This window comes from Ambystoma mexicanum, chromosome 3p (assembly GCF_040938575.1).
Source record: "Ambystoma mexicanum isolate Mex_15411 chromosome 3p, UKY_AmexF1_1, whole genome shotgun sequence".
In the NCBI taxonomy this organism is placed as follows: domain Eukaryota; kingdom Metazoa; phylum Chordata; class Amphibia; order Caudata; family Ambystomatidae; genus Ambystoma; species Ambystoma mexicanum.
Genome location: NC_090925.1, coordinates 548660514 through 548684832, shown reverse-complemented (window position 1 = coordinate 548684832; position 24319 = coordinate 548660514). Strand labels below are relative to the sequence as shown.

Here is a 24319-nt window from a genome sequence, read left to right as displayed (position 1 = left end):
GTGGGTCGTTGCTGGGGTGTTTGGTTTGTGAGTGGTTAGGCATATGTGAGTTATACTTAGTTTGCTGAGGTACATGGTTATGGGTGTATTTGTTGCTAGTAGTGGTGGGGGGAGAACCAAATTTGTTCTTTTGGGATTATATCTGATGGGGATCTAGCGAGAGGGGTTCGAACATTTTGGGTAGTCTTGTGCGAATCTTAATGTTCCTGGAGGCCGTGTCCACGGCCTAGTAGGATAGGTTGGAATTATGATGTTAGGGCTTCTTAGCGCCAGAGTACAAAGAGAGTTGCTAGGGTCATGTGGCAGTTGGTTCTGGATTCTGGTCATGTTAGTAGGATTAGAATGAGAGGGCAAAGGAATATTGGAGGTATACAAAAGTTTAGCTTGGTGTCCTACTAGAAGTATAGTGCCTAGGGCAGCCAAAATAGGTGCAAAGGAAGGCATAGTGTTGGTACAAGCCGTTGTAGGGAAAACGTATGAGATTAGGGCATGGTCAGGTGAGCAGCAGTTCTGAAGCAAGTGATCAGGATGTAGGTACTCGCAATGCTTCGAAATTCAGGTTATCAGGTTAGGTGTCTTGCCGGAGCAATCAAGGCTGGGGTGAGGTGGTACGTGGAGCGTTGTCGTGTAGCCTATGTTACTGTAAGATAGTTAATAGTTGGTGCTGACTCTCGTGAAATTTAGCGTGAGGTAGTATCGGCACTCTGTGAACTGCAACTAACGAGGGGTGGGCGATCAAGATAGCACCAGGCTGAGCTAGACAGTGTATGTGTAATGCGCAGATAGTACATATATGCAAGCAGCAGCAGTGACGGGGTCTAATCTCAATATGTTCAACGTTAGGCCAAGCAGGCATTCAGACTTGCAGTCTCATACACATTAGTACACCGATTATCATGCTGGTGGTACTTAAGCACGGAATGAAGCGGAATAGAACGACAGGATTGGTCAATTTGGACAATGATAGCAGGTACAGAAATCATAAATCAAAGTGTGTCGATGCAAACCGCCTATTATTAGGTAGCTACTCGCAAGTGGGAACAAGGTACAAATGGCACATAAAAAGCAGTATTTGAACAGTCAGCCGGTGTAATTACTCAAGTTAGCTAGCCGAAATGCAACTTGAGCACTGCAGTATTTTCGGCAATAGGTAACATAGGTGCAATATGTGGGGAAAGTACAGAAGCTCACGAGTGTTATTGGATGCAAGTTGTATTCAGCAGAGTAAAAAGGGCGTGCCAGAGTTAGATGGCCGTCGTGGACAAAAGTTTAAGCAGGATGTAGAGCAACTACATTCCCAGTTACTGGGAATATGACGGGCATGCTGGACAAGAAAGTCAATGAGCTGCAACGCAGAGTACGGTGGCGTTGTAAACAGCAGGGTAAATGGTGGCCAGTTAGACTCGGAAGTGATTTGGTGAGGAAATGTTTCAAGCATGGACATAAGCAATACAGTAGCAATGTCAAATTAGTGATCCAGCGGGGAGCTTACCAGGCAATGGAAGTCCGGATTGCAGTGGTGTAGTCAAGCAGCTTATCCTTGGTGCGAGCATGCAAAGATCCTGGCCGTTGCCTCTGTGAGCTCTGGACAGGCTCGGGACAGGGTAGCATTAGGGGGAGGGCCGGCTAATCGCCTGCCGGCGAATAAGGATGGAATAAATGCTGCAGCGCTGGCCGATCAGGATCCTGTGGTCTTCAGGAAGCTGTAGCTATGGGAGCAGCTCAGCTCAGATATACGATGCTGGATATGATAAAACGAAGCTGGCGGCCATTTTGGAATGGCGGCGATCGTCGTGTCTTAGAATATCTCAGAATGCCGCCACTCAAATGAAAGACATCTGCTGTACTGGAAACGGATGTCGAGAATTGTAGCGGCTGATCTGTGCTTGCAGGCAATTGTAGGATAGTTGCAAAGGGTCTGGGCATCTGAGGCGCATCAGATCTTGGGCGCGTCTGATTCCAATAAATCGTAAATATTTAAATATGGGGCTTGTTCCCCTCACTAAGGCGAGTGCCTGGTGAAGATGCGAGCTGCTCCTGCAGCTTGTACGGAGAGAAGCTCCTGCTCCTCCTGGAAATGAGTTGCAATGAGAAATCTGAGATATAGATCTGTGTGTATAGATGTTTTATGTGATTTCGGCATGATTTTTTTTTTTCAGTGTAAGGTTTTTGTTTGTATAAACCATATGCACTTTAATTTAAAATAAAAACTAAAATATGTAACTGAATCTTTGACCTTGTGCTCTTGTAGTTTACCTGCTTACTAAACTTCTAAGTGTTCCCAGTTCTTCAATGGACAAAATGAGATATTTGCGCATCTCATTTGCTCCAACTTCTGACAGACGTGCAAAGCATTTGACTGGAACAAATCTGGAGATGTCATTTAGCTCATATTTGTGACTTTGATTAACACTTGAGCATCTCGGAGAGGCTCCAGACAAAGCATGGCCAGAGTTTCACCAGTTTTAAGCTTTTTGAATCTGATGAGTGAGCGTATTTGCTATATTACAAATCTTTTTTACTCTGGTTAAAAACTATACAAATCAGACATCCACACACGGTCTTTTCTTCTAAATGATCTATGTCAATAAATTACAAAATCTTAAGTCTCATTTGATTTTACACTATATTCATATGACCATTTTTTTCAGACATCACAACCTGACAATTAAATTTGAACTTCAATTGTCTTTTACTTGAAATTGATGATACATATTTTAGGCATGTAGTTTGTACTCTGATTCTAGTGAGCCTACTGAATTCAATAGTATTCGGATAGGTGCCTAGTAATATTTTTGTTTTTTCTTTTTCCAGTTGGTTAGTAATGCAATTCAGTTCCTGGCATCAGTCTGTGAAAGACCTCATTATAAGCACTTGTTTGAAGACCCAAATACATTGACGAGTATCTGTGAAAAAGTAATTGTGCCCAACATGGAATTCCGAGGTAATTTATCAAAAAAATGTATTTAAATGTTGTCTTATATGGATTCATTTAATACATTCATTCTAATCCATCGACACCATATAGAAAACCAATGAAAGCATTTAAATGTACCTTGTTTAAAACCAATAAATGCCATCATCGTGGGGGGGGGGGAGCAAATGGTTACATCTGTGCTGTTATTAAATGTTTGTATTTTATTTATGAATTTCACCATTGAACACAATGAATGGAAAAACATTCCTAACAATAACTTGGGCAATGTATGTCATTTTGTGCTAGAGCGTCTACATAGCTTGGTAATAGTCAATAAATTAGTTTTGTAACTTTCCATATTTAGGTAGCCACATTTGTTAATCTGAAGCTTAAAGGGCAGTAGTGGGAGAAAACATCTGTATTAAACCATATAATATTCCTGTTTCATGTCTATCCCTGAAATTTGGAACAGTGGTTTGGCTGTGCATCAATCTAGTTCTTTGTTAAATTCTTGAATTGCCACAACATGGTTGACAGCATTGTTTGCACCTTCATTTTCTTTTGTCCCATCCCCTTTCTTCCATACTGTATGGGCGTCCCTTCCAAGGGACGGGAGACGGAACCTTTTTCACCAGAAAAAAACCTTCTTCCCCTTTAAATTTAGAGGCGCGCGGGGGCCAAGCCCAGGGAGCATGCGCTGCCCTTACACCGCCCTCTGGCGCCACACCTCAGTCTCCTTTTCCGCGTCGACGGGAACGGGCCGAATTCACCAGCGCTCCTGGGTTTGGCTTCAGCCATGTAATTCCACGCGCAGATACTACTTCTCTTTGTCTTTTCTTTTTGTCTTATCTATCATTCAGGTACTCGGGCCTCAGGCTTCACGCTCCTTCCCGGCGCATGTCGACTTCTACAGGGTTCAGCAGGTGTCCATCCTGCAACGGGCGCTTCCCAACTTCAGACCCCGACGCCCTCTGCCTACGTTGCTTTGACCCAGACCACGGTTGGTAATCATGTTCAGCGTGTGACTGTCCTCGAAGGCGCTGATGAACAGATTAGCCAGGTGGAGGGAACTCTTCCAGAAGTCCTCTCCAGAGGATCTCAAGAACTTGTGAAGCATCGTCCCAGGTCCAAGGTAGGGCCGATATTTTCAGCGCATCCCACAAGGGAGACTCCTTCCCAGGGACTCGCCCGCGTGGGAGGGACCGGCCAGGTCCTTCCTTCCGGCACGTGCACCGAGGCTGCTACAGCTACAGGCCTTCGGGTCGAGGGGTCCTCGGATCCTCCCGGACGCAGTGCTGAGGGACCGGAAGGTTCTTGTACCGTGCCTACACCCGAGGGGCTATGCCCTAACACCAGCAATACGTCAGAGTGGGGACCTAAACGCAGCTCTATCGACCCCGAGGGTGTCGCACCTACCGGGCCGAGACCTCAGGAGCAGGGTAGGCCTAGTGATCCACACGCGAGAGTCTTGGACGTGGACGGACGCAGCAGGCTGGGCAACATGTGGCAGGCAGCTCGACAAAATGGCCGCCCTGCCAGATAGGAGCACTTGTACGATGCCATTCCACGAATTCGGCGAAGAACGAGTGTCAAGGTGGGACTGGTCGCAACCAGATACGTGGCCTACAGTCTACCCTTTCCCATGTACCCATACGGACTGGGTACGCAGCGGCTCCAGCAGTCCCCCGCTAACCTGTCGGTACCCCCTGCCACCTCTTCGACCAGTGAGGTGCTCCTCGACAAATTCCTCATCCTCATGAGGTCTCCTCAGATGGGGGTTATCATCAAGGACGCAGTCAGGGAAGTCCTCCCCGCCATGCTAGTGGCACCACAGACGCCTCCATCTGGCTCCCTGATCCCGGTGCAGCCGCCGCCTCCGGCTCCACAGCCAACTCTGCAACCTCCGCCGCCTCCTTAGCCTACGGCTGCAGTCTCTGTACCCCAGCCTGCGGCGTGATCTACCCCTCCTCCTCCACAAGATCCACCGGATCTGCAGGACACGGACGAGGAGGAGGATCCGGACATGCCATCCTCAGCCAGGGCCTTCCATGAACGTCTTTTTGGCCTGGTGGAGTAACTAGGCCTCCCTCAGCCTGAGGTCGAACAGCCAGCAGAGGGGGTTCTGGCTGAAGTCCTCAAGACGCCCCTCTGCCAGCACGGGGATTCCACTGCAAACCGATGTAGTCTCCCTGGCCAAGAAGGGTTGGTTCAAGCCCCACTCAGTGCAGCCGGTCAACCGACGCCTGGACGCCAAGTACAGGTAGATGGAGGGGGACACACTCTTGCTTTCCACCCATCTTCAGCCACACTCCTCTGTGATCGCTGCGGCATCACTTTACTCCAAGCCTCAGTCGTTCTCAGCCGCCGCCTCCTCCTCCTCTGCGGCGCTGCTAGGCAAGGAGAAGATCTTGGAGGCTTACGGCAAGATGATCTACTCCAACGCCTCCTTGCACCTGCGTCAGGCCAACGCAGATGCCATGCTGGCTGCCGCCAACCAACGGTTATGGTGGGAAATTGCAGAATTCCTCCCGGAACTCCCCTCCCAATGCCAATCACGCTTTAAGGCGGGGCTAGCGGAGGCCAAGGTCGTGGCGCATGGCTTAAGGGAATCCAGTGGTGCATATCGATACCTCTGCCATGCCATCTGTATTGCCACAGACATTAGGTGCACAGCCTGGCTCCGGGTGACGAAATTCCACCGGAACGTCAAGGAGCGCCTTCTAGATCTACCATTCCAAGCGGGGGCCTCTTCCACTCCTCTACGGATGAAACTGGACAAAAAGAACCGCTCACAAACGGCAAAGTCCTTGTCCATCCTTACAGAGACCACGCCCAAATCTTACACCCAATCTCAGCGGCGCTCAGAGAAGGGTTGTACATATGGAGGCTTCCGCGGCTTCCAGGAACGCTGATCCAGGCAGCCGGACCGCTCGCCGTCTCAGACCTGGCGCCAACCACAAAAAGGGCGGGTGGAGTAAGGCCTCTGAAGGAAAGGAGGCATGACGCACCCCTTTGGGCCCTCGTGTCTCCGGTGGGGGTCAGGCTTGTTCTGCATGCACATTTCTGGTGCCAGAATTTCGTGGACCCCGGGATCCTCTGTAGTATCCACGGGTGTCATGGCCATTGGACAAGGGTCCAGGCCTTCCTCACCCCCAAGGTCCAAATGGACCCAGTCTCTCTGGCACCAGGCTCATGGAAAAATGTGCTTTGCACACTCTGTACCTAGGGCACGTGCATCAGGACCGGGCGTGGCCATAGAACATCATTGGAAGGCACGTGCAAGAGTCCCTGGGAGGGGCAAGGTGGAGCCACACGGCTGGGCCAAAGGGAGGGGCCAGGGCCAGCCTATTTAAGGCCAACCCACCCACATGCGTCTGCTTCGCGTTATTCTGCTTTCAGCAGCGTAACGCTTACCGATGTCCTTACCTGTTCTTCAACTCGTCGTGCATCCACTTGTTTCCAGCTGTGCCAACGGTGAAGGTGCCTCATACTTGAATCCAGCTACTCCATCGCTGAAGGCGCACCTTACCTGATTCCAGCCGCTCCATCGCTGTGCGTGCATCTTACCTGCATCCCATTGCTGTCGGAGTCTTTCCTCACCTGATCCGAGCGTCCTGCAACACGGGAGATCCACTTCTTTTTTTCACCTTCTCGGTACCTTCATGCAGCTGCGGAGCTGCTCCCGAGCATCCAGACTCCGCTCTACGCCGCCAGTCTTCTCCTGCAAGTGAAAAAGAACACAACAGGTTAGAAGCCATATAAATAACGAACGCTTGGCCGCGCAATACCTGAGTCTAGAGTTCCATTATAAGGCCAATTTACCAGCTAATTCGGGAGCTCCATCATCCTCAGGGAATCCCCGGACTCGCTCTACGACTCCAATCTACCATCTTCACACCTATTGGGAAGAGAAGACATTGCAAGAATGACTATTAATAATCAAGGCAAAAGACATTATAATATAACAAACATTAATAATAACCAAAGGACTTACCTTCTAAGTGGATTGGTCGCAGCTGTTCTGGATAACCACTTCCACGGACTAGTGAAGCAACTAGGTCCACTCTACGCGCCCCTGCTACGAGATGCAGGACGGAGAGCTCCACGTTACAAAAGCACAGGTGTGCTTGCATGGGAAAACGCTTGCTCACTTCATTTTGGCACAAGTGGGTTGAGGGAATTCACGACACCACCACGCCTTTCTCATTGCCTCTCTCATCTTCTCTCCAGGGCAATACCAGTGTCCAGAACAGCAGGCTCAGCAGCAGCTGGGGGAGAAAGTCTATCCAGGGGAGCCAAGTCGAGGGAGGGCTCCAACCGTGACCAAATGCCCCCGCAGAGACCAGGAGAGCGTAACAACGGGGTACTGCCTTCCTATCCCAGCCTCTCCTCCCTCCTCCCCTCCACTCCCACAGGTTGGGACAGCAACTCTTTTGGCAGAGATCCGGTCGCTCGTAGAGAGCCAGGAAGTTCTAGCCTCCTTCCAGTGAGGCTTTGGCTTCTACTGCAGTATTTTTGCCATTCAGAAGAACCAGGCGCGCCTGAGAGTTGTGCTGGACCTTTCCACCCTCAACCTCTCCCTACCCCTGCAAAAATTGAAGATGGTTACGCCAGCACACTTTTATAGTGAAGACTTTGGACAAGGGAGACTGGATGTGCTCCCTGGACCTGAAGGACGTGTACCTACATGTCCCGATTTGGCAGCCCATCGTTCCTTCCTACAGTTCAGGATCATGGGCTACCATTTCCAGTACAAAGTCCTTCCGTTTGGCCTCTACTCGACCCCCAGGGTCTTCACTAGACTCATGAACGCTGTAGCGGCCCTCCTCGGAGCGCAGGGCCTCCACATCTACCCATACCTCGACTGGCTCGTCAGGGCTACTTCTCTGGAAGCGGTTTACCACTCTTCCCAGGCCTTTATGAACACACTGCACGGCCTGGGCTTTTTGCTCAACCTCAAGAAGTCACAGCTGCTCCCTACGCAGTCTGACATTCCTGGGACTCATTTGGGACACGTTCTCCGATGGTTTTCCCGTCGGAAAACAAGATCTCGGTCATCAAGAAGGCCACCGCCCACTTCCTCAGCAGAGAGGTGACCTCTGCATGGTGGTACCAACATCTCCTGGGTCTACTAGCGGCGGTTCTACTACACGTGCCGCACACGAGACTAAGGATGAGAAGGATTCAGCTGCACTTCGCAGCCTCATGGAATCGGGAGCGGGGCTCTCAATCCGAGATGATAAACGTTCCTCCATCGCTCCACCTGGCCCTATCTTGGTGGTCCATGGACTGCAACTCACGATGGGCAAGCCCTTTTGGCCGTGCTCTCCACAGGCCACCGTCACCACAGACTCCTCGCTCGAGGGCTGGGGAGCCACCCTGAACGATCTCTGTCCACGGCAACTGGACTCTGCAGGAGCAGGAATACCACATCAATTGGCTGGAGTTGTTCGCCATTTGGCTAGCGCTCAGAGCATTCCAGCCACTTCTTAGGGGCAAGGTTGTCCTCATACAGACAACTCGACCAGCATGTACTACGTCAACAAGCAGGGAGGCACCAGATCCCCTCCTCTGTGCAGACTGGCGATCAACATGTGGGAGTGGGCCCTGAAAAACATCTACCTCAGGGTAGTCCACCTCCCGGGCGATCCAACCTGGAAGCGGACCGGCTCATCAGGCTGGGAGCAGACAATTACAAGTGGCAGCTAAACGAACCCCATGTGGATCTTTTTGCCACCTGGCACAACAAGAAGTGTCCCCAGTTCGCATCCTGGCAAGATCAGGGCCCCGGCTCTCTGGGGGACGCATTTCACCTCCAGTGGACTGGCATGAAGACCTACGCTTTTCCGGAGGTACTCAGCCTCTCGGAGGTGCCCCCGATACACCTCCCGACGGGCCCTGCACATCTTCTGGCGCAGCAGGGGGGGCAGAATCATCCACCCTGCACCAGGGAAATTAGCCCTCCCAGCGTGGTACCGCAGCAGGTAACGATTCGGCATCTTAGCCTCTCACAGGCCAATCTGGTGATCATACAGGGTGCCAGGAGCTAATCCACCAGGGCCCAGTACAAAAGCAAATGGACCAGATTCTGCCTCTGGGCAGACTCCAAGGGAATTGACCCCTTGGCTTGCACCTTGGACGACATGCTCTTTTTCAGCGCACCTCGCTCATTCAGGCTTGCAGGTGGATACCTGCTGCACATACCTTGCAGCCATTGGGGCATACAGGAACTCAGAGGAAGGCATTTATTCCTCCTCCAACCCTATCGTCAACATCTGACGGGTCTCGCTAGGCTCTACCCACCTGTCATGAGACTGCACCCAGTGTGGGACCTCAACATAGTCTTGAGTGCACTGGCACACAAACCATTCGAGCTAATGGCATCCGTGGACATCAGGATGGTCACCATCAAGACTGCCTTACTAGTTGGCCTTACCTCAGCTCGTAGAGTCAGTGAGATCCAAGCGCTGGTCGCCTCGGAACCATATCCCACCTCTCACAAGGACAAGTTAGTCATGCGGATGCACCCGGCTTTTCTGCCCAAGGTTCTGTCTGCTTTCCACCTTAACGAGGAAATGGTCCTTCCTACGTTCTTTCCCGAACCTAAGGACGAAGCACAGTGTGCTGCACTGCCTGGATGTCAGGCATGCGCTGAAATTCTACTTGGACAGGACCAAGGGTTTCCGCAAGTCGAACGCCCTGTTTGTCACCTTTTGGAAGCTCAAGACCAGGCTATAAGGCCTCTAAGGCCTCCATCTCCCGCTGGAATGGTCTCGGCCATCAAAGAACCGTACTAGGGCCAGCACAAGCCACTTCCGGACAATATGCATGCCCACGCAGTCCATGCCAAGGCACCGGCCATCGCATTCCAAAGCCATGTCCCTTGGCAAGTCATGAGCAGGGCAGCCACTTGGGCCTCTCCCTCGGCTTTTTGCAAGCATTACTGTTTGGATGCCGGCTTTAGATCCGATGCAGCTTTCGGACAGGCGGTTCTGAGGAACCTATTTTCTTAAGGAGGGTCTCCTCTCCACCCTGGGGCTACATTCAGTTGTAATCGCCCATACAGTATGGAGGAAAGGGGACTATGGACTAAGAGTACATTAGTCACTGCGGTGAGTAATTTATAATTTCTTGATGCAGTCTTTGTATCATGTGGAGTCTGTTTTAGCTATAAACACACACCCTCATCCACCATTGCTGTTCGTCCCCCAGAACATCAATGGGGCTAAACTTGTGTGATGCTGCAAGATCGACCATGCAGGTTTGCTCACGTTTGTGAGTCAGCACTTTCCTTGTTTCATTTTATGCCCGGACCATTTTCCCCAGTGAGATCTATCCATATGTCTCCCTGTTGCAGTATCATTACCAAGACTTTTGTACTGGTTTTGGTTGAGTTGTAGTCATTATGGTTACAAGAAAGCCTTTCGCGTCCTTCGAGCTTATCAGATGCAGTTATAGTGTTGTGAAATCTAAAATCCAGCAAACTTTGCTATGTTGTCCTTATGTGTAATGGGGTGGCGCTGACTTGCGCTCACAAAGGAGTTGTGTCCTCCTAAGTACCTGAAACGGTACAGGTCTGAGATTCCGCTGGAACACCAATTTTCATGAATTTTCCCACAAAGGTGCTAGGAATGTTTGTCTGGGTGCCAAATGTATGAATGGGTCATGTTTTCTTATGGTTATCCTTTACCCTCTGACTTAGCATATTAGTTGACACTCTTCACCAGGAACTTTGGCAATTGCTCATTTCATCCTGTAGATTCCTGGTGTTATGATGGATTTCCAAAATCAGCCCCTGGGGGGATGATTTGGGGAGGCCACTCGATCTATGGTAAATAAGGAAGACCGAGGTTAGCCAAAACCCAATCAAGGTAGGTGAATGAGCAGTCAAGACTTGGGGCCTCATTACGAGTTTAGTGGTAGCCATGCCCTTAATATGGCTTCCTCCAAACTATGGTCCGGGTTCTCTGAATGGGGAAATACTGGGCCATTCCGACTTTGGAGGGCCCGGTATTGCCTCCTTCAGGGAACCCGGACCTTCACCATCGAGCCCCCACAGGGCTCAATGGGAATGGGGAGGGAGCTAACAACGGGCCCGTTAATAACGGGCCCGTTGTTAGCTCCCTGGTCCCCTCGCGGGACCCGCTCTGGACGTCTGGTAAAACCAGACGTCCAGAGTGGGTCCCTCAAGGGAACCTCGTAATAGGGCGGAATGGGATTAACGGCGCTGGCACCATTACCGGCGCCGTTAAACCCATTCCGCCCGCCACGTAATGAAGCCTTAGTGTCTGTAAAAATGTATGTGTGGTCAAGGGCTACAATGAGTTCACACAGAGCAATACATTGAGTTAAAAAGTGAGTATATAAAAAGTTATTTATTAGTCCTTTCGCTACACGCTAAGCATATAAAAAGCACAGGTAAGGGAGTTACGCATTCAGGAGGCCTGTCTAATTGGTGTGGGCACAATATGACCCAAAATGACTAATGGAGAACTGAGTGTCACGCAGTTTAAAAACGGGGTTGCGTGTGTTTCAGTCTGCAGGGTGAAGGACAGCACTGCTGCCTGCCTGCTCCATACCTTTCCAGCGCTGCTGTTGTCAGAGCCACTAAGCCCTGCCCACCATTCCATTTAAAACACACACCCTCCCCTGTAAGGGTCAATGGTAGAGCCGTTTCAGCCCGCAGGGTGCAGCCGTTTCTGCCCGCAAGTTGTTTATTGCTGCAGGGTTGCAGAGCTGAAGCTGTTGTTTGCCCTCGAGGTATTCTTGTCACGGAAGTAAAGTATTCCATCATAGAGCCGCCAAAGAGGATGCTTAGTGCTGGGACAGCATTGCACGTCGGAATAGGTGAGCAGACTGGGGAAGCTGGGAGTTAAAGTATTGCAATCTGTTCATTGTTTTTGGGGTTATATCTAGCATTTCGTGTTATTTTGCTAAGGTGTTTTTTTTTTATTGTGGTGATACCAATTTCAGAATACTGTACTTATTTCACCAGGGTCACTAATGGTAAACAAATACTGAACTTACTACAGTCTGAATAAATGGCTCATGCTCTCCTGTGATGTTTTATCTACAACATCCCTTTCATGCCCTATATATAGCATGCAAATGAAATTCAAAACATTCATTCAGCCGCTCCAATTTACTGTGACTAACTTTGCTTTGAGATTTCTTAACACACGTTCTATCTCCCTGTTCGGCAGAATTGCATGCAGTACCCTCTGGGACCACCACATACAATTAGGACTACAGGTGTAAGCAAAACCAACCTTTGGCAGAAGTTTGTACTGCAGTTTTTGGTAGCGAGCTGAGCAGCCAGGCTTATCTCAAGAGGGAATGTGAGCAGTACAAGGATGTTACACAGAGGTCTTACAATCACAGTGGTTCAAGTAGACACTTCTACTCAAGGTTTCTTGGCAAAACACTTATTAATGGAGGCAACTTTTAATATTATACACACACACACTTCAATACCAAACCAATACGTTTCTGAGCAAATTAGGCTCCCCTGAAATAGGAGCAAAATGGCATTTCAGTTACTTTGAATGGGAGTAAAAAGGCACAAGTTAATAGAATAGATCACAAATACTTTCTTAGGCAGTGCAAATAGTTTCAGTTCACTAGAGGACTCAATTCAGTTCAATAGGCCTAGGCCAAACTCAATGGGCTAGTGTCTTGGATAGGAAAGAACAGTTCTTGTAGTAAACAGTAAAGTCTTTGCCAATGTTCTCAGAAGTAGTTTGTACGAAAAAGAACCATATGTTGGGTCACAAGCTGATTAGGCCTGTAAATTGGGAAAGTTTCACAAACTTTCACAGCGAGAGGTAAGTTCTCTCAATTGGGCTGGCACAGTACCTTTAGTATGTAGAAAAAGATGCAGCTGAAGATGTTGGTTCCTGCAGATCACACTGTTCCTGAGCCTAAGTCGTGGGGACAAGAGGGAGAAAGTTGGGACTCTTGCACTGCACAGGGACGGGGTCAAACAAGCTGGCAAAATGGGAGATCTTCGGTTTAAGTAGCTGTTGTCAAGCACACAAGCTGGTTTCCTTCCCCCTGGTTAATCCTAACCATCTCCAAGAATGGCATCCAGGTGGCTTACGAGTCCGTCTCTCTCGAGATGAACTTGGCGATTCGGACCTGCAGCAGGGCTTCACCGGGCAAACCAAGGGTTCAGGAGTTGCAGCAGCCGTCCTCTTCCAGCACATCTTACATTCTTTCGTTCCAGTGGTCGACTCTGCTTTCCAGTCCAAGAGACTCGCCTTTTAAACAGTTTTCTTCCTTTCATTCCAGCTTAGCTGCCACTCACCCAGCAGGGTGGCGGACAGTCAGCCAGCCAATCATGCCAGAGTGCATTTGGGTCTCCTAGGAGACTAAGCACAGCGAGTTTCGGGCACCTCTCTCACTTCGTGCCCACCCCAGACACTCTGGTGCCAGAGGCAGTCTTCAGTCCTGAAGCCCGCCAAAGGCAGAGAAAACAAAGGGATCAAACTTTGTTTGGCGTAGAGACAAAATCTAGAAGGACTTTTCCAAAATGAAATGGCGAAAAAAGACCGGGAATTGTTAAAACAAAGGGGCTTAAGGCGCCATCTTGAAAAACATGGCTCCAGCGATTTTTAGCTACCGGTGTTGGCGGTCGGGAAAAATCATGGTAGTTCGTTGTAAAATCACTGCAACCAGCCATTTCGATAGGAAAGAGTAGCATTTGACTGCCACATGTGTTTCTAGACACAGGGGATACTAGGTAACCCCCCCAGAACTCTATAGGAAGATGGTGTGTGCTGTGTCTACGAATTTAAAAAGACTAAAGTCAATGTAACCTTACATTCTCTGGGAAACAGTTTATCCCAGAGAAGGGATTTAAACCTTTGGGAAGTCTAAAAACACATCCCTGTCACTGCACTGAGGGTGCTGTGTAATGCACATGACATTATGCCTGTGGAGTTACCTTAAAATTCCATAATCAAAGAAAATAAACACAGAAAACAAACCGAATTAAAAAGTTCAAAGCCACAAAGTTTAGCAAAAGAGCTGGGGGTCTCTAAGGTAGAGAGAAATTGGCACATTTTGAGAAATCTTCCCAACACTCCCTATGCACGCCAAACCGATGAGACTGAAATGAAGAAAAATACGAGACTAACATTTTCGCATTCATATTTTTATCATAAACTAGAAATATGCAAGTTACAGTGACACGTGCGCCCACGTTGTAATTCACAACATAAGCAAGTTTTTCCTGCAATGGAGTTCAACGCTCTATCTGCGATAATGTGCGGAGCCCTGCTTGTTATCAGTCTTTACTTCGCAACAAAAGTTGGCAGAATAAATACACTGTTTTTTAAAAATGTTTATTGGTTTTACTCGCTTGCAAAACAAGAAAGGCAACCATTTACATTATCATCCATCCTCCTAATTAAAAAAACAATGTCATCACATTAATATTCTCAGATTTATAGTACAACATTATTTATCCATATTCTGATATCATCTGGGTTCTCATCCACATCAGCCCAATAATTCTTAGTCGGAACAAAAAGGAGATGGCGAGAGCCGGGGAGAAGCAACAAGAGACCGACTGCCCTCTCATCTAAACTGCTGGGGTTATTAGCACACATTCCACCAGCTTCATCACTGCCAAAACAAGACTCATTCTCTCATCCAGTAACACCCATTCCGACCATTGTTCGACATAGGACTAACATGAGCCTCCAAAAAATGTCAGTTGTCAGTTGCAATTCTGATGGCGCTTTACAAGAAGGGATGAGGTGGCAGAGCGTTTCAACCTTCCCCAGCATCACACAGTATCTGCATTGCGAATTTACTCACTCAATCTGCTTTCTTGATAGTTCCACTTCTCTAGTAGTCAGAAGGTTTAATCAGCATCAAAGTAGGAGATCCCTGTAGTGGGGAGACAGAAACTTCTGGAGATATGTAGTGAGTTGATTCAACCCCTTACGCTCACTGGCCAAGACTGGTCAATTTGTCGGTACCCCACCTATTCACGGTTTCTGCGTTTCTGTCCAGTCTAGGTCTGGGAGTAATTTTTTTTTTTTTACTTTCTGGAGGTTTGAGCTTAGATCTTCCCCATTCATATCCCCTAGAATTGCCTCTACCTTTGATCTTCACAGAGTTGAGCCTTTATCAAGGGCGCCAACCTGCATTTTAAGGATTGCAAAGGGTACCACCAGATGCATTTTCTGAATAATATCACTGATTGCCATAGCTCTACAGACTCAAGTGACTGAAGTCGAATTATTGACATTGGGAGGGACCCTGGGAGTTTCAGTATCCTTCGCCAAAACAGGCCCTGAAGCAATGCCCAGATTTTCCATGGCTTATTCAGGTTTATAGTGATATTTTCGAATGCCATAGTTTCGAGTGGTAAAGTTTCAAATACCTTTTTTTTAACGGGGGGGGGTCACCATACCCCCTTTCTTTTACCCCTTAACACCCATTTTAGTAAAAAAAAAAAGTTACAAGAAACACATTTTTCGATGCCTTTTTTTCTAAACTTTTGTCATTCGAAACAGTTGTCGAAAAAATGACTGGATACCGCATATTCAGCATTGCTTCAGATCTATATGTCAGCACTTACGTGACGTTTTTCCGATAGTGATGAGGGGAACCAGGGAGTATTTACGATGTAACCCGACACCCTGAGCTGGCAACTTCCTGTTGTCATTCCTTCCTGTGACTTCCCAGGGCTTATCCTCGCCTGCAGTGCCCTGGCTTGCCCTTCTACACTTCTCCACATGCTCCGGAGAGCGGAGCCATTTACAGGGTAAGCCCTGAATTACCAGTTTGGTTTTTGCACGTGAAGTGCGTTTTTTGAAGAGAAGAAAAAATATCAAATTTCGTTTTTGTGGGCGAACAGCAGACCACACGCAGTTGCAATCTGTACTTGATCTGGACCCATCTTGTGGATCTCTACCATTCTTCGTGCTGCATACCATTTGCTCACACTGCTTTGTAGGCCCTTCCAAGATGGCCTCTTTGTCTTCCTGAAGCTAATGTTTTGCTGCCTTTCCTGCTTTGCCGGACTCCCACCCCCCATTGGTTGCCTGGGCATTCTTTGCCCAATTGGAGCAACTGCGAGGCGGGAGCCGGCACCACCTACAAGTTACCTCCACATGACTGCATTTTCCCTCATCTCTGCCTGTACTCTCCGCTCTCACGGTTATGTACAAAATTAAGTTGTTTCTGTACCCACCTTCAACATCTTACTCCCACTTCATTTCCTTAACATAGCCTTACATTTAACTTGAAACTCAAACTTGGGTGTATTTTGCATTTACCTTTGCCCATTGATTGTAGCCTGCTAGTCCAGTGACTGTCCCATACCGCTGTACTTGCATACTCCTCACTCTGCCTCCTCTCTTCCCACCCATGGCACTTTGTTTCTCCCATCTACTCCAACTGCTTCTCTATCCACTATCCCTCCCTTCTCACTAAGTCTGGAAAGAAGTTGTTTAAAAAGGATATCTTGACTTGGTCTCCCTATCGCTGATACCTATTCTAGCGCCTCTTCCAAACAGATCCTCACCAACCTCCTCTTTATCGTTCCTTCGCCGGATCTATGGACCGCGCATATGATCTGTGCTCTGTCCCGTCTCCTCCTCTCCCATTAACGGTGGCACTCGCTGGGAAGTCCTAATGGATTCCTTCGACTCCTCTAGTGTCATCCTTAATGTCTATCTTAATGGCACTGTAATGGTCCAATGTCCTCAGGCCAATCTCTTCCTCTTCGATGGGCATTTCTCGCGCCTTATCAATTTCCTTTCATCTCCGGCTGTCCATCCCTCTCATTCCTTGGCTAGCTTGCCCACTCCTCCTCCTGCCCCACTTCATTCTACCTCCACTCCTCTGCAGGGCGTACCTCTGATTTGTACCCATCCCCAGAAGGTCTTTAAGACTGGCAACCTTCTGCATCTTGCCACTCTCGCTCTGCTGTCAAACACGCTTCTGACATCTACCACCTTCTCGAAGAACTTGACTTTGATGTCCTTGGTCTTACTGAGACATGGTTCAGGGCCAGCTCTGTCACGAGCTTTGACACTCTTCTCCCTGATGACTACAAGATCCTCTCCGCACCCAGATCCACCAGGCCTGGGATTCCTGCCTCGATCATTTCCACTCGGATCTACCTCTCTTTCGAATGCCTGGTCTGCAGGGTCTCCATCTCTCCTAGCCACTCTTACTGTTGCTACTCTCTATCGCCCCCCCCGGTCAAATCACCTCTTTTCTCTCCAAGTGGGCTGACCTCTCCTCCTCCCCCCTCGTGGCCTCAACCACTCAACCCCTCTTCCTTGGTGACCTCAACATCCACTTCGATTCTCCCTGTCCCTCATCTTTGCTCTTTTGCGACCTCTGGGATTCCCTCTCTCTCGCTATCTTCCCCTCTGGCCCGACGCATTCTGCAGGTCACGCACTTGATGTCTTGATCTCCCCCTCTCTATCCCTCTGACTACTCCACTCTCCTGAAGTGACCACTGCCTTCTCTCACCCCCTCCCACACTGCCCCCCTCCCCCCTGCCAAGCCTACAGCAACACTGCCACTTACCTTCTCGGACATCCGGCCCATGAAGCACACTTCGGTTGAGGCTTTCGCTGCCACCTTCTCTCCACCACAAAGGCCCCGCCGCGCCCCCCCCCCCCCCCCCAACCCCCTTCCTCCCCCCCACTGGCTGGGTTTTAAACATCAACCAAACTATAAGCATCATCAATGCGTCGTTTATGATTGCACATATAACTCCCCACCTTCCCCTCCAAAGACCACAAATTGTCCTTCAGTTCTGCCTTCACCAGACACCAATCACAGGCTGCTTGCTTCGTCTGTGATGGCGTCCTTCTCCCTTGGGTTAAATAATGGCACTGTGAGCGCCACCCATTGGTGTAAGTCTTCGCTGGTGTCTAATTTCTGTTCTCGCAATGCATTCTCCCACGTCCCAGATTCCGCCGTCACCCATTTGTGAAGGTCCTCCCACCACAATGCCACACTTGGGCATTTAGTGCTTTTCCACCCCATAGCAATACGTCTCTTTGCTAAAATATACATCAAATCCTTGAGTTTGTTTAGGGGTTTGTTCGTTTTTTTTTTTTTTTATTTATATCTGCCCAGGATGCATGCGGTTGGTGTTTGCACCTCTAGATCGATGTCTGCCTCAGCCACCTCTGCAGCAATCTGTGTCCAAAAGGATTGTATTATCCGGCATCCCTAGAACATGTCAATCCCGCGCAGGGTTCATTGCATTTGGGACATTCAATAGATCCTGCCCCCCTGAACCTGGAGATCACCTCTGGTGTAAGATACGCTCTGTTGATGTAGAACTGTATAAGCTGCAATCGGGCGTTCCTGGAGACCTTTTTGTGATAGTGGGTTATGGATTCACATTCCTTATCCTCAAATTCCAAGCCCAGTTCATGTTCTCATTTCGCTTTACATTTAAGTTCTTGTTTGGTTATGCTATCCAGCAATGTTTTCGTAAAGCCTTGAGGTTTCATGTCCTCCCTCAGCTGCATTCAACATGTTCTCAATGGTCTCGTGCTCGGTTTCTAGGTTCTCTACCTCTGGCCATCAGTCCAAAAACCTTTGCACCGCTGCTCAATGGAGCAGGAACTGTCCTGTTGGCAGTCCAGAGGTTTTGTGCAGCTCAGCAAATGTTAAGATCCCTTGGTCGTTCACCAGGTCCCCCAGTGTAGCTACTCCGCAGGGCTCGCATTTGTTCCTTACCTCTTTTTGTCCCCAGGGTCTGCTTGCCATAATAGTGGCAATGGGGATCAGAGGGGAGTATGGGTGGTTTATCTTCTGTCTTACAGGCTCATTTCCAGATCCGGATCCCCAGCTTCACCAGGTAAGGGCTGTTTTGTGTTGCGTTTGCTGGGATTCCGAATAAATCCCTGAGGAGCGTCTGGGGGATAGCCGGTTGCAAGAGTCGGGTATCGGTTGTGGTCTCATCCGCCATCCATTGCACTACATCTTTCAATTGGCCTGTGTTAGGGAGAATTCTCTGGTAAGGCTAATTTCCCAAACCTAGTGAGCCCCCCCAGCAGCTTTGCTGGATTTTTGTTTTTTTTTTCTCTCCTGCTAAGAGTGAGACTCTTTTCCTCCCACTCTTGGACATGATTTGAGGTTTTTAACTTTTTGTGTGCTTATGGGCTATGGGGTATTTTTCTCCGTAGGCTATCATGGGTTTCGAATGTGTGTTGCACAGCACCCTCAGTGCAGTAACACAGGGGTGTCATAGTGACCCCCAAACATAAACTCCATGCCCTGGGACTGACTACTGTCTCCCAGGGCATGTAAAGTCACAATTGGCTTTACTAGTCCAAAATTGTGAACAGAACCTGTACAAACCATCATAGTGTGGAAGTACTGGAAGGGGTTAATTAGATTACCCCTGGGTCTGTTTTCAAGGGGGGCACTGTCCAGTTCCCCCTTGCCGAGTTTCTGGCTGGTAGCAGGGGTTACCACGCGAAATATTCCACCGGAATATTTCTCTATGGGATTTTCCCATTGGTTTTAAACACACCACGTTTTGGTGTAATGTTAAAATACTGCCAGTTTATTTAATATAAATTCACCTAGTGGGTTTTTTCGCCAGAACTCACTTCTAACATGGCGTTTGTGTCCGTCTCTGTGACTCTGACCAAAGTCGAGCCATTTGTTCCACTATTTTGGCGGGCTTCTCCACAGAAGCCCTCCAAGTGGTGCCACTCTGTCTGGGTTCCATAGGAGGGGTGGAGGGGGAATCGGCACCCTGGACTGCGTTGCCTTGGCAACCCAAGTCACACTCTTCTCTGATTGGCCCAGTGGTGAGCTGGCCGGCTCACCACTTAGCATGAGTGACAGCTAGGCTGTTTGAATGGGGGTTTTCTGCATAAAAGCAGGGCTTTTGGGACTGGAACTTCAGAAGTCGCCACTGGACCTAAGAATCCGACGAGGACGAAGCTGAGCCACCTGCAACCCGACGACACCACCGGTGTGAAGCCCTGCTGCAACAAACTCACCACTTCTCCAACGACTGGGAAGTCTTCTCCCTTTGAGCTGGTAGGACCAACCAGTTCACCCCTTTTCGCTTCCTGAAGTGTTCCTTGTTTGAATCGCCCGTGCCAAGCACCCCGGCGGCCGGATAGCCAAGCTCACCACTTTTTACCGCAAATAAAAGGACCGCTCCTTTTAATCAGGAACTCCGTGGCTGGTTTCATCCCTGTGCAGTGGAACAACTCCAAACCTTCCTCTACGGCGAGATCCTCTCTTCCTCTGACTGGAACAACGAGCTGCAACCACTGTCAGGAACCACTGCCCCGGCTGGAGCTTCCTTTCCATTTAAGGTACTGTGTCCTGCCTGGCTTCCCTTTCCACAGAGTGCTCAAGGTGTCTCCTAAATCCTTCACCTCTATACTGGGTTGGCCCCAGACCTGTTAAGCTTTCTTTCTGAACTATCTCAACCCTTTTTGACTTTTCTGCAAAGACTTTTGAGTGCATTTCAACTGTGAGATCTTGGGCCCATTCCACCTTGCTCTCCAAGAGTAGTCCTGGCCTATGAACTTTTTGCTTTACAGTAGACCCTGCCTTCTCTGATTTGCTGTGTTTTCTTGAGTGTTGGTATTGTGTTATTTCCATACTCTGCCTTTTCCCTCCCTTTTTTAAATGAATTATTGGAGTGCCATCTAAGGTTACGCGCTCACCTCTGTTTTGCAAAGAAGTGGTGTCTTAACTTAGACTTGTCTAATAATTAACTAAGGAGGTGTATATACGTATAGTGACTGTGTTTGAACTTGCTTGACGTATTAGTGCCAGTGTATTTACAGAAGTATGTCTTTAATTTAAAATAAATAATTCTATACTTTTATACCAAAGCTCTGGTCAGTGTTTGCTTGTGCTACTGTATTTTGGTACCTAATGTGTATACTCTATATACTGCCTAACTCATCTTGAGAGAAGTCTGACTGCTCATCCACAGCTACCAGGTAAATCTGGGTGGTGCAAACTGCTACCAATTGGGTTTACTGCCAACACCTGTAGTCTTAATCCTCTTGCAGTGCTCCCTAAGGGAACTGCACATGATTCTGCCTAACAGCCTGCTAAGTAGTATACTTCAAAATTGGGGATTTTCAGACATCCTTTGTCGTTGGGTCTCTGTAGCACTTCCAGCGCTACTCTGCTTTCCTCCTTGCCAGAGGAATCGTCTGCAGAGCTTGTTTAGTTCTTTGAAGAACTGCGGGGGAATGTTGAATGGGACGTTGGTGAAGCAATGTAAAAGTTGGGGCAACGCCACCATTTTAAGAAGTCCAGCCCTTCCTGCCACTGAGAGCGGCAGTTTACCCCAGAAGTCCATTGATTTTTCTAGGCTTTCTCTAGCTCTTACCGTATTCAAGGTGTGTTCAGTTTTGGGGTCACAGTGGGTAGTGATTCCCAAGTATTTGAAGGAGGTGGTTTTCCACTGGAAGGCCATAGTAGGGAGACTTTAATCCCCGTCTTTGCTCAGAGCAGCTAGGGGGAAGAGGCATGAATTTTCGTTATTAATTTGGATCCCTGTGTATCTATAGAACCAGTCTAGTGTCTCCATGATGTATGGTAGCATATGTTCCGGATTGTTTAGGTATAGGAGTGTGTCGTTAGCGTACATCGACACCAGATGGGTCACCCCGTCTATCACTATGCCCCATCCCGATATTCCTGTCGTACGCATGCAGCTACAGGTTCGATAGCTATGATGTATAGCATGGGGGAGAGTGGGCATCCCTGCCGTGTGCCCCTATAGAGGTGCCATTTGTCAGAATATGTATTGTTCGTGTGCACTCTGGCCATAGGTCGGTGTAGGAGTTTGGTCCGCTTTAAGAAGGCCAGTCTTATCCCCATCTTTGTCATGGTGGCATATAGCCAGTTCCACCTGACTGAGTCGGAAGCTTTTGTGCCATACAAGGGTGCCAGGCATTTCTCGGGGCTGCTATTGGTGTTGTATATGACATGGTGTAATCTGCACAGGTTCTCAGTAATGGTTCGCCCTGGCACATAACCCGTCTGATCTTGGTGGATCAGTAGAGGGACTACTTTACGTAGTCTTCTCGCCAGTAGTGCCGTCAGGATCTTATAGTCTAAGTTTAACATGGATAGGGGCCTGTATGAACCACACTCCTCTCCCTCCTTGCCTGGTTTTAATAGTGAGATGATTACGGCTTCTCTCATGGTGTCTGGGAGGGTGCCTACTTCGTACGCTTCGTTGAACACTTGGGCTAGGAGTGGTGCCAGGACGTCCTCATACGCCTTATAAAACTCCCCTGGGAGCCCGTCGGTTCCTGGGGCTTTTCCGGACGGCAAGGATCTGATGGTGACATCACCTCTTCTGGGGTAATGGGTTCGTCCAGGGCCTCTGCTATTTGTGTGTCCAGTTTGGGTAGTTTGATGTCTAGGACATCTTCTATTTCAGTGTCTGTGGGAGTCGGGGGTGCTGGCGTAAAGGTCCCGGTAAAACCCAGTGAACACCAGTTTATTTCTGTCTGTGTGCACAACTGCGCCGTCCGGCCCACCGACATGGCAAATGGGCATCCTGGGGGTTTCCCGTTTTGTAGAGCCAAGCTAGTAGTTTCTCTGGTTTGTCTCCAAGGGCATGGCTTCTTTCGATGTGTTTTGTGTAGCTAAGTTTCCCCAGTTTTTCCCAGTACTTTAAACAGGCTTGTCTAAGCTCAACCTCCTTTAGTATGTGTTCTGGGTCTAAGTTAGCCTTAGCTTCTAATTCCACCAGTTCCTGTTCAGTGTGTGCTAGTGAGATTACGATAGATCTTTGGGCACCCCTATAGCAGCCATCATTTCTCCCCTCATGACCACTTTGTACGCTTCCCATGCTGTGACTGTGTCGCACGCTGTTATTTTATCTGCCAAAAGTCGTGTGTGCTTTTCCTCATCTGTTCGCGGTAGGCTGCGTCTAGCAGGGCCTTACTTCTAAGCCTCCATGTAGGTACAGGGGGTCTGGGTGCGAACACAGTTCAGGTGGTTGCTAGCGGGGAGTGGTCCGACAGCACTCTGGCTAAGTATTGTGTCCTCGAACATGGCTTGTTGCTCTTTACTTACAAATATATAGTCTAACCTAGTGAAGACGGCGTGCGGAGGGGAATAGGAGTACTCCCATTTTTCAGGGTGTTGCTCCCTCCATAGGTCTTTAAGCTCAAGTTGTTGCGTCAGTGCGATCAGTATTTTGGCGGGTGGGGATGGGCGGGTGTGTTTGTCTGATCTGTCTTTGCGGGGGTCTAGGGTGCAATTGTGGTCCCCCCTTCCCCAAATCAGGGTTCTATCTCTTTAAGGGCTGAGCCGTCTGTATAGTGAATGGAAGAAAACTGTGGCGTCGTGGTTGGGGGCATAGGTGTTGATTAAACAGACCTCCTTCCTTCTATTGTGCCGTGTACCAGGGCCATCCTGCCTTCGTCTGTTTTTGTGTTTATTAGTTTAAGGGGGATGGTTGGAGCGATCCAGATCAGGACCCCTCTGGCGTAAGTAGAGTAAGTGGAGCCGATCAGTGTTCCTCTCCAAGTTTTTGCAAGTGCTTATAGCTTATGTGGGTCCAGATGAGTCTCCTGTAGCAAGGCAATTCCGACCTTACTGTTTTATGAATGCGTGTATTCGACGGTTTGACAAAGCTGTTCATTCCCCTAACATTCCACGTCATAATTCTGATCTTGTCAGCCATGAATTTTAAGTGCCCAAATGTTCTCGAGGCTGTCGCCTCCGGTAACTCCTCTTCTGGTTTCAGTGATTTTTAAAACTCTGAGTGGTCTTGTCTTTTCCCTGTAATTCTTCCTTGGCGTAAGTGGAGTATGTGGTACCAGTCAGTGTAAACCCCCCCCCCCCCCTCCCCGGTTCTGGCTATTGCAGCTTGCTTGCGTGCATTCGAGTGGGTCTCTTGTAGCAGGGCAACTCCGATCTGATGCCGCCTGATGTGTGCATGGATCCGTCGTCGTTTGACATAATTGTTCATTCTTCTGACGTTCCACGTCACGATTCTGATCTCATCAGCCATATTGTGTGGTCTTGTCTTCATCCCCTTTGTTCCCCCAACTTTTTTACTAACTCCCATTAACCCTCCCTCACCCAACTTTAAACTCCCCTGTAACAAAACTTGTCCAGCAGGGTTTCCCCCGTTAGGACTAACCGGTTTCCGCTCCATTAGACCCTATACTAGTCTCCTGGTGCCCTACGGGTGGGGTAACTATACCCGAAGATTTCTGGGGGCGGAAGAAGTCCGCTGTTGTCCGCTCTCTTCAGGAGTATTACATCTCCGGCATGGCTCCTCTGCATAATCGATCTTGCTGTACGTAGGATGTGGGGTCCGTCTTTATCGTGTGCGAGCATGATCTGATTCTTGCGATTATTGATCTTGTTTCGCTTGAGCCCTCCCTGGGTGGTCCCTA

The 24319-nt window shown here is 48.8% G+C and overlaps 1 protein-coding gene across 2 annotated transcripts in view; it reads left to right on the top strand.

Annotated features, from left to right (window-relative positions):
* Positions 1-24319, top strand: part of CSE1L (chromosome segregation 1 like) — a 1325092-nt gene that overhangs the window by 237181 nt on the left and 1063592 nt on the right. For both annotated transcript variants that reach the window (XM_069651279.1, XM_069651278.1), the window contains exon 10: positions 2815-2944. In XM_069651279.1, coding sequence (XP_069507380.1) covers positions 2815-2944 — 130 coding nt within the window. The remainder of the gene's footprint in view (positions 1-2814; positions 2945-24319) is intronic.